Genomic DNA, 19,665 nt, shown 5'->3' on the forward strand with positions numbered 1-19,665 from the left:
GAAGCATTGGCAAAGCTTGAACGGAGGTTCCAGCATGACCCAGAGAAGTTGCAGAAATGGATTTTGTCTCGAACAATTAATCCCTCCTTCAAAGGATATTCTAAAAAAAGCTAATTTTATCACTGGAACATACGTTGTGAGCCATTGAAGTTTGACAAGTGCAAATTTTTAACACAGATACATGACGTATCTGATCTCCCAAATTTGGAGGAACTTTCATTTGAACGATGTGACAATTTAATTACAGTTCACGACTCAATTGTTTTTCTGAATAAACTTTTAATATCAAGTGCAGAAGGTTGCAGCTAGTTGAGGACATTTCCACCTCTCAACTTGACCTCTCTTGAAAACCTTAAGCTTTCATATTGTTAGTGTTGAGAAACTTTCATATTAGGAGAGATGGAAAACATAAAAAGTCTTGCATTGGTTGACCTTTTTTTACGTAAAAGAATAGACAGATTCATTTCAAAATCTTATTGGACTTGAACGTTTATGCCTGGGTGATTGTGGGGTTGTTCAGTTACCAAGTTTCATTGTCATGATGCCTAAACTGTTTTCATTGGAAGCTGTATATTGCATGGGGTGGAAAAAGTAGGCTCAATAGTATCTTCAAAGGTAGATAAGTTTAGTGCCAATAGTAGCCTCTTGCATAATGATTTCTTTTCAACAAGTTTCACGCAGCTTGCTCAGGTGGAAACTTTAAGTCTACGGGGCAATAATTTCACATTCCTTCCTGGATGCATAAAAGAATTTCAACGTTTAAGAAGTCTTGATGTGAGTTATTGTGAGCATCTTCAGGAAATTAGAGGGGTTCCACCAAACTTAAAAAGAATTCAGGGCAAGAGCTTGCATATCCTTGTCTTCCTCGAGTTCAAGCATATCCCTCTTCTGGTACTGCTTCTTGCGGAGATATATTCAGAGACTACCTTGATAGATTTGTTCTTGGGTTTTGGGTTAAGCTTGGGGAATGTTCCTCAAATGATGAGGCTGAAATATGGGGTGTTTATCATGGTATGAAGATTGCGAGGCAGTATAATATTAAGGGTGTTTATGGTCATATTTCTAAGGCAGCATAACATTCCAATGAGGGATGAGATTGCAAGGCAACATGATTTTGGTAAAATTGTTGTGGCGTTAGACTCGCTGAAAGCTATTGGTTTTGTGCAGGATGGTTGTCCTACTCTTTCATGTTTCCCTCTGTGTCATGAGTTGCAAGCTCTAACCTCTGCTACAAATCACTCATACTGACCAGCCTGCTGATTCCTTTGCCAACTACGGTTTATCCATGAACCAGGCTGCATCGATTTTTTGTGCTTCTCCCTCCTTTTGCAAACCTTTCATTCAGAATGATTGGAAACATGGATATACATCTTAAATAAATAAATACCTCAATATAATATTTATTTATTACTTTTTTGTTTAGTTTTAGATTTGTCCATACAAGTTGTACTATATATAAACAATTGAATTGTATTTATGTAATTTATTTGTTGTATATTTATTTAATAATATATTTCCATTTTTATTTTATTTTTTGAATATTAGCATATGTGAATTAAAAGTACAATTGCAAATTTTAATTAAAAAATTATTTTAATACTAACTAATTTAATTTTTTGTAAACAAATTCTATTAATATTAACAGGCTGTATATGTTTCAATTTTATAAACAAATTTAACATAAAACCTTTTGTAAATATATGGTGTTTAAATAGATACCTTGCTTGGTAGTTGGTACAATTTGCCTTTGGGACAAAATGGAATTATAAAAAATAATAATTAAGTAACCAAAATGTTGTAAAGTTTAAGTGCTAGAAGTTAGCTAAACTAGTATTCACATATATTTAAAACTGAACTGTCTGACGCTTGCAACAAAATTATAAGTGACTCTTTAAAAAATATGAAACAACAAAAGCCTGTTGGGACTTTGTTACTATTGTATCATGTTAAAATATAAAATTATAACCGATTGTTAACATATTATTTATTGGACTCTTAAATGAGTGAATTTTAAATCATAAAAAATAAAATAAAAAATGAAGTAAAAGTCCAATCAAATTCTATTTTCAAATTGAGCTTAAATGACCTTTTATCCTTTTGTTGTTTAAAAAAATGAGCTTAAATAATCCTTATAAAATTTGATATTTTTATTTTATTTTATTTTAGTTCTTTAAATATATTTTGTGTTTTGTTTTAAGTCCTGCAAAATTTAACTATTTTGTCATCAATTATTTTGAACAGAAAACTTAAAGTGATAGTTTATTAAAAAAAAAGTATATATAATTGTTTTATCATAATTCTTAATAACGTGATAAGTCAAAATCGTTATTAGATCATCAGTTTTTGATCCATTAGGGGCCTTCCTTTGTAGTATTCCAGGGAGGGATGTCTTGCCAATGTGTTTGGTCATTTTGTACATTGATTTGTCTCTTCTTGTCGCCTTCCATTAGGGACACGAGACCCTCCATTAGGGAATGCATTCTTTTTAAAAGAGGATATTTTTGGAAAACAAATTAAAAAGATGAGTGGATAAGCAAAGAGAGAGAGGCCATGAAAATAGCAACTGTCCTAATGAATACTCTTTTCGGCTGAGAAAAAAAAAACACAAGGTCTCCAGACTTTTACTTTCTACACCTTGTTTTACTATCTACAACTCCTAATTTTGAAATATTCCAAAATCATCCTTTCTTTTTGTAAGTTTCTCTAAACCTTGTTTCCCCTAAACTGAAACCTCCACACCAACCTCCACTAATGCTCTACACAGCACCTCCCTCAAAGCCTCCACACCACAATGTATTATCTAAAAAATTGAACACAATCCCAATAACAAATCCAATTTAATTATCTTAAAATTTCAATTTTGGAATATTATTGGCAATCCAAAAATGTATTATGGAATAACTTTGTTTTGGAATGTAATATTCTGAAACATGTATTTTGGAATACATTTCTAAATTACCAATAATACTCTGGAAGAGGTGTTCCGTAAGTGTGGTGGGTATTCTGGAATAAGTATTCAAAAATACATATCTAGAATACCCATTACACTCACAAAACATCTCTTCCAGACAACCCCTATCTTCCAAATTGGTTAATTTAGTTAACAACAAAAAAATTAAGCCCCCACTTTAGCAATCATAACATTAGAGTGAATTTTTATTTAAAATGCTTAAATCTATATGAAATTGTAAGGCCCACAAAATTATGATAAGCAACGTATATTAATAATTATGCATTGTAGATGCTCTAACCATGTGAGTTTCATCCTTAAGTTTAAGGAAACTCGTCTTCATCTTTGTTTTATCTTTTTTTATTGTAGAAGCTACCTTACATCTTCAATTTTGACCATTGGTTGATTTATTTCATCGATACTCTAGGGAATATTAACTCCATTTAGACCATCATATGAACTACTAGGTGTTAACTCATTGGCAAGTGCACCAATTCGTCCAAGTAGTATTTTAAAATGATAAGACTGAGTATTGATTCCACAAGGGTTTTGTTTGTACTCAAAATGATGTATATCTAATTTTTGTACAATATATGAATAGGTTTGATGATTGCAATTTAAGTTATTAAAGGAAATTGAAAGGAACTACACTATTCTAACTACAATCAGGTAAGAAAAACAAACATTGGGAATGGCGAGTAAACATGAATGCAAATTTTGAATATGTTGGGGCTTTCCTATCAAAATTACTCTTGATGCAATATAATTGATTTTTCTCTATTTAATATTGCCCCAATTATCACCTACACCTACTCCTTTACTCTAACCGTGATTCCTCACATGAGAGAGCTTAATTTCATTAATTTCTTTCTTTATCCCTTAAGAACTATATTAGTTAAATTGCATTACTAATACACAAGCTTAATAGCCTCATACTATCACTAGCAATGAAGCATTTAGATGTTCTTTCCAGTTCTAAGGATTGCAAACATTTTTCAATGCCTAAACCCTAAACATGGGATATATGGGGGTGATCAAACCAAATACATGAAAATAAGCACAAAAAGATACAATGAAACTGAAAATAACACTAAATAGATAATAAAAGTCATTACATCAAGAGGGTTTGGTGAAAAATTCCCAACAATGAGGTGGTTTAGCCTCTCATTGTCATGAGAGACTTAACTATACAAAAAGGGAATGAAAGGAAGATGGGTGGGGAGGAAGGGCACTGGCTCCCAATGGTGTTTTCTTTTCCTTGAAGTCGCTCTAGGGTTCCTTTCTTCGTAAAATTTCCAAGTGCCTCTTTTTTCTCTTGTTTCTCACTTAAATCACTCTGGTCTAAGTTTTCACAATTTCACGTTAAGCGTGGTTGTGTACTAAGCGCGAAGTGACTAGGCACTAAGCACATCTTCACGTGACTTCAAGTTCTCCAAGCAACTTTCTCACGCTAAGCGGAATCTTCCCGCTAAGCGGCTTCAGCACGCTGAGCAAGCCTAGTGCGCTAAGTAAAAATCACTAGGCCTCAATTTCTGTTCCAATCCTTCTTCACTTGTGTTCCTACAAAACAAAAACCATCAAAACAATATAAATCTAACATTTTAAGCACCTACTACACAAAAACTTAGAGGATGCTGAAATTTTAATGATTCACACAAAAAGAAGCGATAAAAGAGGAGAAAATTGATAATTCCTATATGCCTTAATTACAAAATATGCTTATGCACATCAATTATCACTAGGTTAACAAGCCTCTCGTTTGGGGTGTTTATGGGTTTGGTTGAGTCGGGTTTAGCTAAATTCATTACCCAATCCGATAAAAAAATTTCAGGTTGGGTTGGGTTGGGTTTGAACAAATTTTTTTACATACCCAACTCAACCTGACTCAATCAAAAACGGGTTGGATTGGGTTAATAGGATCTTCATATTAAAAATTATTTTTATTTTGATAAATTTTTGTAAGTGGATGCAAGTCACCTGTGAACTCCAATTGATCCGAACCAACCCAAATAATTTGGGTTGATTTTTTTTTTTGTATTTGGATTAGACTTGAACCAAACTTATCAAATCCTTTGATTTTTCGATTGAGTCGCGGGTTTTAATATATGAATCCACTGACATGTTGATTTGGTTCGTTGACTCGGTAATTTATATTAAATTATTATTATTAATATATGTAATATATAATATATTTTTAAAAAAAATTTAAAAAATCAAATAATATTAGCTATTGATTACATAGACTTATTGACATGAATTGAGTAAGGATCAAAGCAATAAGAATTTTATTGATTGAAGTAGGGGTGTAAGTGGGTGCGGTCAATTGTGAACCCGAATTGACTCAAACCAACCCAAATAGTTTGGGTTGGATAATTTTTATGTTTAGGTCAAACTCGAACCAAACCAATAAAACAATTAAGCTTTGGATTGGGCCACGAGTTTTAATATCTAAACCCATTGACGAGTTAATTTGTATTAAATTATTATTTTATTAATATATGTAAAATATAATACACTTTTTAAACTTTTAAAAAATTAAATATTATTGACTATTGATTACATAGATTTATCAACTTGAATTAAGTAAGGATCAAAGTCACAAGGGTTTTATTGATTGAAGTCACTTCAAATAGACTTCTAAAAATATTTCAAATTTATTTACAAATAGTAGGTCTCGTAATGTCCTATTGTTTTTGGTAAAAAAAGGGTATTTGAAACTCATACTCACTATGTTTATTGAAACTCCTTATTTCGAATATGATATGCTTAATTTCTCAATCCCATGAATAGATAGATAGATATATAGATAGGAGTCAACTCAGATGAGGTAGCATAACAATTTTTTTTTTTAATAAAAAAATATGATGAGAAACGATTGTCTTTGATTCATTTAATAAAAATTTTAGCTTATAAAAAATATTGTATTTTAAAAAAGAACAGACAAAATTAAATATTTTGACCCGGAACCCAACTCAAACTGTTTACAAATAGACTGGCTTAGGTTGAGTTTCATTTTTTCTCTTAGAAAATCGACTCAAACCAACTTGTTCAAGTTTAATTGGTTGAGTCATGGGTTTGATCAAACCCAACCCAAGCCGACCCGCTTACATCCCTTGATTGAAATCACTTCAGATGAGTTTCTAAAAATATTTTGAATCTATTTACAAAGAGTATGTCTCGTGATGTCTCATTGGTTTTGATAAAAAAAAAGTGTTTGAAACTTATCCCCGGTGTATTTATTGAAACTCCTTATCTGGGATATAATATACTTAATTTTTAATCTCCATGGATAAATAAACAGATAAAAGTCACTGGAGTGGATTGAGGTGTGATAGCATTATAATTTTTTTTAATAAAAGTCTAACAAGAAATAATTGTGTATAATTTATTTAATAAAAAATTTAACTTATAAAAAATATTACATAAAAAATAGATAGAATAAAATATTTTTATGTGTTAACTCAATGAAAACCGTTTAGACAAATTAGTTTGGGTTGAATTTCATTTTTTTCCTAAAATATTAACTTAAACTAATCATTTAAATTTAATTAAGTTGGATGATGAATTTGACCAAGGACAATCTAAATCGAGTGGCTCAAATGTCTCCGGTGGATCCAAAAAGGCGAATACATCCCATTATGAGGGTATCATATTTGCAAGGTTGAGCAAAATATTTTATTGTTATGGATTACTTATCAAACTTAATTGCCTTATTTTATTTTAAGCAGGCCAGAAAACATAAACATATGAAGCTTCACCGGAAACTCTGGTGTGCATCATCCGCGTAACAATTAACCTATTATGAGAGACAATACGAAAACATATTTTATTTTAAACATAATTGAAAATATTTGAAGATATAATATAAGACTAACACTGGAATGCATATATAATACGAAAAAATATAAAAATTATTAAAACTAAAAAAAATAATTGATTTATAAATTAAAAACGGAAAGATTTTAAAATTAACTAAAAAACTAAATCAAAATCAAATATTTATTTTCTCAATTTGATTGAAGTCATAGTGTTTGGAGATGTAATAATATGCTTTTCAGTTTCCAAGAGTTCAAAAGACTTTCCTTTTTTATTAAAGAAATACCAAGACAAGAGCTTGTTAAACAAGAATATCACAAACGGCATTGACGGAATATTGTTTCAGAATAATGAAGAACTTGGTAGCTTCTTTGCTGTTTCTGGTCGATCGGTAACTGCATAGTAATAATAAGGTGTGCATGGCCAGAAAACATAAACATATGAAGCTTCAGCGGAAACTCTAATGTTCATCATCCGCTTAACAATTAACCTATTATGAGAGAAAAAAGGAGTATTTAATTTCCAAAAGTTTCAGTTAGCATCCGCCAGTTAATTTGTATTAAATTATTATTTTATTAATATATATAAAATATAATATACTTTTTAAATTTTTTAAAAATTAAATATTATTAACTATTGATTACATAGATTTATTAACTTGAATTAAGTAAGGATGAAAGCCACAAAAATTTTATTGATTGAAGTCACTTCAAATGGACTTCTAAAAATATTTTAAATTTATTTACAAAGAGTAGGTCTTGTAATGTTTCATTGTTTTTGATAGAAAAGGGTATTTGAAATCCATCCTCACTATATTTATTGAAATTCCTTATCTCGGATATGATATGCTTAATTTCCCAATACCATGGATAGATAGATAGATAGATAAATAGGAGTCAACTAAGATGTGGTAGCATAACGAAATTTTCTTTTTAATAAAAAAATATAATAAGAAACGGTTGTGTTTGATTCATTTAATAAAATTTTCAGCTTATAAAAAATATTGCATTTTAAAAAAGAACAGACAAAATTAAATGTTTTGATCCGTTGACTGAACCCAACTCAAACTATTTACAAATAGGCTGGCTTAGGTTGAGTTTCATTTTTTCTCTTAGAAAATCGACTCAAACCAATGTTCAAGTTTGATTGGTTGAGTCATGGGTTTGATCAAACCCAACCCAAGCAGACCCGCTTACATCCCTTGATTGAAGCCACTTCAGATGAGCTTCTAAAAACATTTCAAATCTATTTACAAAAGAGTATGTCTCGTGATGTCTCATTGGTTTTGATAAAAAAAAATGTTTGAAACTCATCCTCGGTGTATTTATTGAAACTCCTTATCTCGAATATAATATACTTAATTTCTAATCTGCATGGACAAATAAATAGATAAAAGTCTGTAGAGTGGATTGAAGTGTGATAGCATTATAATTTTTTTTAATAAAAGTATAACAAAAAATAATTGTGTATAATTTATTTAATAAAAAAATTAACTTATAAAAAATATTACATAAAAAAATAGATAGAATAAAATATTTTTATGTGCTAACTCAGCCCAAACAGTTTAGACAAATTAGTTTGAGTTGAATTTTATTTTTTTCTCCTAAAAAAATGATTTAAACTAATCGTTTAAATTTGATTAAGTTGGATCATGAATTTGACCAAACATAATCTAAATCGAGTGGCTCACACCTTTATATTATATATGTAATGAAAGAAATAAAAAGAGAAAAATAATAACTAATAAATATGATGTGACGTAAAGAAGAGAGAAATGATGAATATAGAATAGATGTTTAAAAATATTGGGTGTTTAAATATAACTATTCTATATTAAATTGAAGAAGATAGCCTCACCCTGTCTCCACTGGATCCAAAAAGGCGAATACATCCCATTATGAGGGTACCATATTTGCAAGGTTGAGCAAAATATTTGATTGTTATTGATTACTTGTCAAACTTAATTGCCTTATTTTATTTTAAGCAGGCCAGAAAACATAAACATATGAAGCTTCACCGGAAACTCTGATGTGCATCATCCGCGTAACAATTAACCTATTATGAGAGACAATACGAAAACATATTTTATTTTAAACATAATTGAAACTATTTTAGGATATAATATAAGAATAACACTGGAATTCATATATAATACGAAAAAATATAAAAATTATTAAGACTAAAAAAAATAATTGATCTATAAATTAAAAACGGAAAGATTTTAAATTAACTAAAAAACTAAAATTATAACAATCCTAAAACTTTAAGTCTTAATCAAAATCAAATATTTATTTTCTCAATTTGATTGAAGTCATAGTGTTTGGAGATGTGATAATATGCTTTTCAGTTTCCAAGAGTTCAAAAGACTTTCCTTTTTTTATTAAAGAAATACCAAGACAAGAGCTTGTTAAACAAGAATATATCACACACGGCATTGACGGAATATTGTTTCAGAATAATGAAGAACTTGGTAGCTTCCTTGCTGTTTCTGGTCGATCGGTAACTGCATAGTAATAATAAGGTGTGAATGGCCAGAAAACATAAACATATGAAGCTTCCGCGGAAACTCTGATGTTCATCATCCGCTTAACAATTAACCTATTATGAGAGAAAAAAGGAGTATTTAATTTCCAAAAGTTTCAGTCAGCATCGGCCAGATGTACACCATGCCCGCGAAAAACTTCAACAATTTCATATTTATTTGCTTCTAAGTTTGATTTTGGAGACCCAACAAGCAGCCATCCACAATCATACCAAGTTTTCTTATCATGGCTTTGCAATCACGTTCCTCTTCCTTGAGCTACGATGTATTCCTCAGCTTCAGAGGGGAAGACACACGTCATGGTTTTACTGGCCATCTCTACAGCGCTCTTCATAGCAAGGGAATCCACACTTTCATCGATGATGAGGGTCTTCAAAGAGGAGAGGAAATAACACCAGCACTTGTGAAGGCAATTCAAGAGTCTAAGATTGCCATCATTGTGCTCTCTATTAACTATGCTTCTTCATCATTTTGTTTACATGAACTTGCAACTATACTTGAGTGCCTTATGGGGAAAGGTCGGTTGGTTTTGCCGGTTTTTTATAAGGTAGATCCTTCTCATGTACGTCACCAGAATGGTAGTTATGAAGAGGCATTGGCTAAGCATGAGGAGAGGTTCAAAGCTGAGAAGGAGAAGTTGCAGAAATGGAAGATGGCTCTGCATCAAGTAGCTAACTTGTCTGGCTACCATTTCAAAGATGGGTACCCAACCAAACCAATCTATTTCACTTTATATTTTCTGTTGGACTAACTTTTACTTGTCTGGTTATTTGACGTTAAATCTAAAGAGAAAAAAAATGGTTGTTAAACTCGACAATATATGTATTAAGACACGGATACATGCAAAAAGGCTTTTAGTTTAACTTGTTAAAACTTGTTTTGTTTGAAACAGAGAAGGATATGAATACAAGTTTATTGAGAAGATTGTTGAGCAGGTCTCTAGGGAAATTAATCCTGCTTGTTTACATGTTGCGGATTACCCAGTTGGACTAGAGTGGCAAGTGCGGCAAGTAAGGAAGCTTTTGGATATTGGATCTGATGATGGTGTCCACATGATAGGGTTTCACGGAATGGGTGGGGTAGGAAAATCAGCACTTGCTCGAGCTGTCTATAATAATTTAATAATTGATGAGAAGTTTGACGGTTTTTGTTTTCTTGAAAATGTGAGAGAAAAATCAAACAAGGATGGGTTAGAACACCTCCAAAGAATCCTTCTTTCAAAAATACTCGGAGAAAAGGACATCAACCTAGCAAGTAAGCAACAAGGAAGTTCAATGATACAGTCTAGGCTCAAGGAAAAGAAGGTTGTCTTGATTCTAGATGACGTTGACAAGCACGAGCAATTACAGGCAATGGTTGGTAGACCAGATTGGTTTGGTCCCGGCAGCAAAATCATCATCACAACTCGGGACAAACAATTGCTAGCACCTCATCAAGTTATTACAACATATGAGGTGAAGGGATTGGACGAGAAAGATGCTCTTCAGTTACTTACATGGAAAGCTTTTAAAAAGGAAAAAGCTGATCCAAATTATGTGGAGGTCTTGCAACGTGCAGTAACTTATGCTTCTGGCCTTCCACTTGCTTTGGAAGTAATAGGTTCTAACTTGTTTGAAAAAAGTATAAAAGAATGGGAATCTGCTTTAAAAAAATACAAAAGAATTCCCAAAAAAGAAATTTTAGAAATACTTAAAGTAAGCTTTGATGCTTTGGAGGAAGAAGAGAAAAGTGTTTTTCTTGACCTTGCTTGTTGCTTAAAAGGATGTAAATTAACCGAGGCTGAAGATATACTTCACGCTTTTTATGATGATTGCATGAAAGATCATATTGGAGTGTTGGTTGAAAAATCTCTCGTAGTGGTTAAATGGAATGGTATAATTAACATGCATGACTTGATTCAGGACATGGGCAGACGAATTGACCAGCAAGAATCCCCAAAAGAGCCAGGGAAGCGCAAGAGATTATGGTTATCAAAAGATATAATTCAAGTTTTAGAAGACAACTCGGTAAGTGAGAATCATGGATGGTTGCTTTGCTTTCTTGACTTTGTTTTGTCTATCATATTTTTACATCGTAGTAAACTTTTTCGTGATAATTTGTAAATCTGTCTAAACAGGTGAATTGATGTCTTACATATAGCTTGCATTGTGGTTGATTCCTGTCTTTCTTGCATTAACAGGGAACCAGTAAAATTGAAATAATAAGTCTGGATTTCTCCTCATCCGAGAAAGAAGCTATAGTAGAATGGGATGGAAATGCCTTCAAAAAGATGAAAAACCTTAAAATACTTATTATTAGAAATGTAAAATTTTCCAAAGGTCCCAATTATTTTCCAGACAGTTTGATTGCACTGGAATGGCACCGGTATCCTTCAAATTGTTTACCGTCTAATTTTAATTCGAACAAACTTGTCGTGTGCAAGTTACCTGACGGTTGCTTTACGTCAATTGGATTCCATGGCTCACAGAAGGCAAGTTTGAGGAGTTTTTTCCTCATCTTGATAGTTAATTAATTCACTTTAAATTTATTCATTTAGTTCTTATTTTTTCCCCCTTATTTTCTTTGCAGAAGTTCAGGAATATAAAGGTTTTGAAGTTTGACAAGTGCAAATTTTTATCACAGATACCTGACGTATCTCATCTCCCAAGTTTGGAGGAACTTTCATTCGAACGATGTGACAATTTAATTACAGTTCACGACTCAATTGGTTTTCTGAATAAACTTAAAATATTGAGTGCCAAAGGTTGCAGCAAGCTGAGGACATTTCCACCTCTCAACTTGACCTCTCTTGAAAACCTTCAACTTTCATATTGTTACAGTCTTGAGAATTTTCCAGAAATATTAGGAGAGATGGAAAACATACGGGGACTTCTTTTGAATCACCTTCTCATAAAAGAATTCCCAGTTTCAATTCAAAATCTTATTGGACTGCAATATTTACACTTATCATGTAGAAATTTTCAGTTACAAAGTAGCATTTTCACGATGTTTAACCTGAATATATTTAGTGCTAAGAATTGCAAGGGGTGGCAATGGGTAAACTCAGAAGAGGGTGAAGAAAACATGGGCTCGATATTATCATTAAAGAACGGTGAATTTGATGTCCAGTATTGCGACCTGTATGATGATTTTTTTTCAACAGGTTTCACACAGTTTGCTCATGTGGAAACTTTATGCCTAGACGGCAATAATTTCACATTCCTTCCTGAATGCATAAAAGAATTTAAATTGCTACGCTCTCTTTTTGTGAGTAATTGCAAGTATCTTCAGGAAATTAGAGGGGTTCCACCAAAATTAAAATCCCTCCATGCAATAAACTGTATATCTTTGTCTTCCTCGAGTTCAAGCATGTTCTTAAATAAGGTATTGTCTTGTTTTATATATATATATATTGCACTTAATGTTAGTAAACTTATGAATTCTTTACGAATTTTGACTAAAAGGAACTGTATGAGGCTGAAAAAATTAGCTTTTGCTTTACGGGAGCAACAATTCCAAAGTGGTTTAATCAGCAAAGCAGGGGGCCTTCAACTTCTTTTTGGTTTCGTAACGAGTTCCCTGACAGAGTTCTTTGTCTTATTATTACACCACTGGATTTCTGGAATCTAATGGGTCGTGCCACTCCCCTGGTGTTCATCAATGGCAAACTTCAAGAATTGATGATATTCCAACCAATTGACACTGAATATACGATGCTGGAATTGGATCATACATATCTCTTTGATCTAAGTAAGGTATGTATCATTGATGATATGTTTGAAGTGGCTTTAGAAAAGGAATGGAACCATGTGGAGGTTACATATGTAGGTTTGATAGAGACCTCACTCGTTAAAGCAACCGGAATCCATATATTCATGGACGAGGAACGCCGCATGGACGACATTCAATTTGACGATCCTTATAGAAAGAGAAAATTAGACCATGTTCTCAACAGTTCTGAATCACAGCAACTTGTTAAAAATCATAGGTATGTGGACAAGCAAGTTTCATATGAGGTGTTGTGGCTCATATAATTAATAATAAAAAAAATACCTGTCTTATTGTATTGCAGGTTATGGAGTTGGGTTGGTCCTGAAAGAATTAAAATTCTTTTGAGGAACATCGCAGATGGAGCTTTAAGTACTAATGCTGAGAGGAGATATATGCATAACTCTGTAAACACCTCTTGTCTGAGCTGCGACGCGTTGGAGGAGACATGTCTGCATGCTCTTCGTGATTGTCCAAAGGTGGCTGCCGTTTGGAGAAGTGTGTTACCTTTGGAGTTAGAAGTGAAGTTTTTTAATATTGATGAGGTAACACTGTGGCTGGAAAGAAATTTATCTTTTTCAGTTGATTGGGCAACTAAGTTCGGGTTTGCAGTGGAAGTGATATGGGAATCTCGAAACGAGATTGATCTGCTCGATCCAAGGGCTTCTTCGCCCATTTATATGATCATGATGATCATAATTCGTTATGAAGATTTTATCAGAGCCCATCCTTCTCACAAGTTAATGATGAGGGATCATATTCAGCCATGTAGTAGTGATCACCTCTTCAAGTGGAGGCCCCCAGTTGATCCTTGGCTGAAGCTAAACGTGGATGGTGCCATCGATCCTTGTTCTAAAACTGCTGCATGTGGAGGTATATTCAGAGACTACAGTGGTAGATTCGTGCTTGGGTTTTCAGTTAAGCTTGATATGGAATATTTTTGCTCATTTGATGAAGCTGAAATTTGGGGTGTTTATCATGGTATTAAGATTGCAAGGCAGTATGATTTTGGTAAAATAGTTGTGGAGTCAGACTCGGCGAAAGCTATTCGTTTTGTGCAGGATGGTTGTCCTACATACCAACAGCATAGTTTCCCACTCTGTCATGAGTTGCGAGCTCTAACGTTGTCTGCTACAAATTATTTAGACTGGAGTCTTATCTATAGGGAAGGGAACATGGCGGCTGCTTCCTTTGCCAATTTCGGCTTATCCATGAATCAGCGAGCGTGGATTTTTTCTGCATGTCCGACCTTTTGTGCACCTTTTGTAGATGTTTGAACTTTTTTGTATTTTAATTGGCAATATATTTCACTTTTATAAAGGAGACATAAAAAAAAATTATTTATAAATATATGGTTTTTTAAACCAATAAATATCTATTTTGATCTTTAGATGTCTAAAATAGTAGTAATTTAGCTTAATTGTTAAATGTGCAAAAATTGTGAAAAATTCGTCTTATCTTAACTTTCTAGGATCATTTTGTTATTAAAATTTGATGTTTAAAGATTAATTTAATATTAAGTCATATTTTTTTAAGATTAAATTGATATTAAATTACAAGGTTCAGATATTAATTTCCACAGCAAAATTGTTATTGATTTACATGTTTAGAGATCAAAATAGTAATTTATTCTTTTTTAAATAGATATCTTACTTGGTACATTTTGGAATAAAATGGAATAAAAAAATTTATTACCTCGATAAATAAATAAATACCTCAATATAATATTTATTTATTACTTTTTTGTTTAATTTTAGATTTGTCCATACAAGTTTATTACTTTTTTGTTTAATTTTAGATTTGTCCATACAAGTTCTACTGTATATTAATAATTGAATTGTATTTATGTAATTTATTTGTTGTATATCTATTTAATAATAAATTTCAATTTTTATTTTATTTTATGAATATTAGCATATTGAATTAAAAGTACATTTGCAAATTTTAATTAAAAAATTAGTTGAATACTAACTAATTTAATTTTTTGTACTTTAACAGGCAGTATATATTTCAATTTTATAAACAAATTTAACAGAAAACCTTTAGTAAATATATGATGTTTAAATAGACACCTTACTTGGTAGTTGGTACAATTTGCCTTTTGGGACAAAATGGAATAAAAAATAATAATTAAGTAACTAAAATGTTGTAAAGTTTAATTGCGGAAACTCAGCTAAACTAGTATTCACACATATATTCGCAACTGTCTAACCTTTACAACAGAATTAATAAAAAGAATGGTCTAATCCATGATTATTATTATCGTAGTAGTTAGAATTAGAAAAAAAATCAAAGTAGGTTTAAAATCTATTGTAGTTTATTTGAATTTTCTTGTGTATGATAAATTATTTCAAAACCTATTTTAAATAAAATTTATAATAATTATTGAAGTAATAATTGTATATTGATAAATATATTTTAGATTATGAACAATTATTTGAGCTTATCTTATAATAGAAGTAATCAAAATACATCAAATTATATTTTGAGGAGTGTTTGGACGTCACTCTCTAACATACTTTTTTATTATTAATTAAAATTTACACAATTGTAAGTTACTCTTTAAAAATTTGAAACAACAAAAGCCTGTTGGGACTTTGTTAGTGTTGTATGATGTTAAAATATAAAATTATAACCCATTGTTAAATATTATTTTGTGGACTCTCTTAAATAAATACTTTTGAGTGCATTTTAAATCATAAAAAACCTAGTAAAAACAAGTCCAATCAAATTCTATTTTTAAATTGAGCTTAAATAACCTTTTATTCTTTTGTTGTTTAAAAAAATTGAAATTAAATAACCTTTTAGTTCTTATAAAATTTGATATTTTTTATTTTAATTCTTTAAAGATATTTTTTGTTTTATTTTAATTCTTTCCAAATTATTTTTTTATAGATTTTATCTCTACTATTATATAACAACGTTTTGGTGACATAATAAGACATTGTCAATCCATTAACTCCCGTCATAAGTTTGAGAGACATCATCAATTGTTTTGAATAGAAAATTTAAAATGATAATTTATTAAAAAAAATACATGTAACTGTTCTAGCATAATTCTTACGGTAAGCCAAAATCATTATTATTACATCATCAGATTTTGGTCCATTAGGGGCTCTTCCTTTGTAGAAAAAGAGGATCTTTCTCATGCCAATAAGTTTGGTCCTTTCGTACACTGATTTGTCTCTTCTCGTTGCCTTCCATTAGGGACACGAGACTTCCATCAGGGAGTGCATTCTTTTCGAAAGAGGATATCTTTTGAAAACGAATCGATGAGATAAGTGGATAAGCAAAGAGAGAAAGTGAGAAATAACAATTGCCTTAATGAATCAATACTCTTTTCGGCTGAGCAAAAAAGAAAACACAAGGGTTCGATTCAGGCTGTTACTTCCTACACCTCCTAATTTTGAAATATTCCAAGATCACACTTTCTTTTTATAAGTTTTTCTAAACCTTGTTTCCCCTAAACTGGAACCTCCACACCAACCTCCATTAAAGTTCTACACAGTACCTCCCTCAAACCCTCCCCACCACAGTGCATTATCTAAAAAATTGAACGCAATCCTAGTAACAAATCCAATTTAATTATCTTGAAATTTCAATTTTGGAATATTATTCGCAATCCAAAAATGCATTCTGAAATACTTCTGTTTTGGAATGTAATATTCTTGAACAGATATTTTGGAATACATTTTTAGATTACCAATAATACTTTGAAAGAGATTATGTTCCGTACCTGGGTATTCTGGAATAAGTATTTAGGAATACATATCTAGAATACCCATTACACTCACGAAACATCTCTTCCGGACAACTCGTGTTCCAAATTGGTTAATTGAGACAATGAAAAAAAAAATGAGGCAAAACAACTTACATGCAACGATGTCTTCAACGACAGGGATGAGTTGTGGTCGCTAGGCAAAGGCACACAAAAGGGAAAAAGTTGGAAGAAGATAAGGAGAAGGGAGGGAGGTGTTTGGCAGCAGAAATGGAAAAGAGGTTTTGCAGGTTGCAATTGGAAAAGGAAAGGGATGTGTGTATTAGGGTTGGCAAGTGATTGGGGTGTAATCCTGTAATTAGATCGTACCTAGGGTTCCAGAGACCTAGCTTAGAAGCAGTCAAGTGTGAAAATGTAATTTATCTCCTTGGGTCAAGGACTAGGTTATATACATTTAACTGCATTCAATTGGGTAGTGATAGCATGGAGTCAATTTTTTGTAACTGATGTAATGGCTATCTTGAGATCTCCAGACATGTATGATGCAGGATCATTACTGCAATCTATAATTGGATTGCAGATTAGATGATAGTAGAAAGCTGATGGAATTAGTTAGCAGTCTGAGTGTGTCACGTGTCATATTTATGAAGCATGACACGGAGATCGGACACCGGGGTGTTCGTGCTTCATAGCTTGTAATCCTCTACATTCTTCATCAATCATATCAGAATCTCTTTTTGTTTGGGATTCTCTTCTTCATTTTTAGTCATTCGATTTGTTCCAAATCCTAGTGCTATATCAATGTATCGGGGTGGTTACACAGAAGTTACATAACATACCCTTTACATTTATCCAAGACTGGATCGATATCTAACCGAGGGGGTGGTTTTTAGCTGCCCACACGTCGACGCCCGCGCTCTCCAGTATGGATCGGATAAACGAATTTCAACCTAACGAATTCAGGTCGGTGGTGGATCGATGGGGCTCACTGATGGTGGTAGGGAGGGCACATGGTAGCGTGGCGGTGCCGAAGTCCCTCCGAGGTTCCGCGGCGGTGCGTATTTGGGCCTTGGTGATGGTCGCGCGGAAGAGAGCGCAAGAGCGAGAGGACTATGGAAGGAGGGTTGAAAGGAAAAAAAAGAGAAAATTTTAGTGGCGGTTTTTAGTTCACACTATTTGCAAATGAAACCGCTGGAAACCTTAACGCCCTCAATGCCAATGCCAATTTAATGGAAGAGATCAAATTAATTCAATTTTAAACACACTAAATTAAAATTTTTAATATTTTAAGGATGAAATTGAAAATTTTAAAATAATTTGGGAAGGAAATTGATTATTAAACCCAAATTAAGGGGGGTGTATTGGATTGGGATTTTGAGAGAATATTTTGACAAAAACAATCTTGAAGATTTTAAAAGATTATGTGGGATTGTATTGATTTTGTGGGATTTTAAAAGATTTTTTTTAAAAGACTTTTTACAATCAGGATTCTTAACCCAAGATTTTAATGGATTTCTAACACAGATTTTTAAGATTTCAAAGTACTTTATGGATTTTTAAGATTTTGAAAGATTAATACATTTTAAACAAAAAAATAACGGAAGTTACAAAAGTGAATGAAAAAGATGATAAATAAATTATAATGTTTGAATAAAGAAAATAAAAACGATAGAAATTTTAAACCTTTTAATAACAAAGTCATTATTGCCTAAAAAAATAATAACAAAGTGATTCTCACTTCATGTTCGCCTAATTATTAGCATTTCTCCACATATCTGAACCTATATTAGTCCTCCATATATTAGCATCTTCTCGTTCCTGCTCTTGTGTTTGAACAATGGGTTCATGATCATTGTCTTCGTAATTTGGTAACACTGAAGATGAAGATGAAGACTCGTCAGTAGGTTCCACTGGAAATTCATCAGAACGACATTCTTTGCGAAGAAAATTATGAAGTGTTGCACATGCCAACACAAGCTCTGCTTGTGTTTTAAATAGAAATGGAGGTGCTGACTTAAAAATTGTGAACCGCGATTTAAAAATACCAAATATCCTCTCAATCACATTCCTTAAGGATGCATGCCGAAGATTAAATAATTCCTTTTCATTTTCAGGGTCATTACCGTGACCTGCAAAATCTTGTAGATGATATCGTACACCTCGATATGGGGCTAAAAATTTGCGTCGATTAGGAAATCCACAATCCACCAGATAATACTTACCTTGGGGCACTTTAAGTCCATTCTTCCTTGCCAAAGCATCACTTAACACCTTGGAATCATGTGCTGAACCCTCCCACCCGCTAAGAACGTACATGAATTCCAAATCAAAGTTACAAGCAGCTAATACATTTTGTGATATATTTCCATGACGATCACGATAACTGCTTACATCTCGTCCTTTTACTGATGCGGGAATATGTGTACCATCAATAGCTCCAATGCAATCCTAAAGTGTGTGTATCAATAATCATAAATATTATTATAATAATCACAATTATAATTATAATTTTGTTATAATTAGATAATGATCACATACCTTAAAATAAGGATAAAACCTTGTGCTTTCCCTTATTTTTGCAGGCACAGTTGAGTCTGGTCTAACCATTAAATCAGGTGCTAATGAGTTCAGAGCTTTCAAAATCTTGTGAAAATTTTCACTTGTAGCAAATTGTGATCGGCCAAATGTATTGCGGATTACACAATATCGAGTGTTCTGGCCAACAATCTGTAGGAATGATGCAAGCATTTCTTCAACACAAATAAATCTTGTATCCTCCAAAGGTGTTTTTTCTCTTATAATCGTGCACAACTTTCGAAATACATCAGGATACATCTTATATACTTGTCGAAAGATTGCAGGATCATCGTTTAATGCTTTGTGTATATAGTC

At 32.2% G+C, this 19,665-nt stretch overlaps 2 protein-coding genes across 3 annotated transcripts; one reads left to right on the plus strand and one right to left on the minus strand.

Annotated features, from left to right (window-relative positions):
* The first annotated feature begins 9,180 nt into the window (after window positions 1-9,180).
* On the plus strand, window positions 9,181-14,403 carry LOC100792603 (TMV resistance protein N). Of its 2 annotated transcripts, XM_014762200.3 has the most exons (6): window positions 9,181-10,010; window positions 10,201-11,314; window positions 11,488-11,778; window positions 11,877-12,671; window positions 12,752-13,275; window positions 13,360-14,403. In XM_014762200.3, the coding sequence occupies exons 1-6, from the start codon at window positions 9,535-9,537 to the stop codon at window positions 14,330-14,332; spliced, it is 4,173 nt and encodes a 1,390-aa protein (XP_014617686.3). In that variant the 5' UTR covers window positions 9,181-9,534; the 3' UTR covers window positions 14,333-14,403. The 2 variants fall into 2 exon arrangements, with proteins under 2 accessions (XP_014617686.3, XP_014617687.1); XM_014762201.3 differs by lacking the exon at window positions 11,488-11,778 and having other exon boundaries at window positions 9,186-10,010.
* A 3,983-nt stretch (window positions 14,404-18,386) lies between these two features.
* Window positions 18,387-19,356, minus strand: LOC102669610 (uncharacterized). Its single transcript, XM_041004965.1, has one exon. It carries the CDS (start codon window positions 19,087-19,089, stop codon window positions 18,523-18,525), a length of 567 nt encoding a protein of 188 aa, XP_040860899.1. The 5' UTR covers window positions 19,090-19,356; the 3' UTR covers window positions 18,387-18,522.
* Window positions 19,357-19,665: the final 309 nt, after the last annotated feature.

Source organism: Glycine max, chromosome 9 (assembly GCF_000004515.6).
Source record: "Glycine max cultivar Williams 82 chromosome 9, Glycine_max_v4.0, whole genome shotgun sequence".
In the NCBI taxonomy this organism is placed as follows: Eukaryota; Viridiplantae; Streptophyta; class Magnoliopsida; order Fabales; family Fabaceae; genus Glycine; species Glycine max.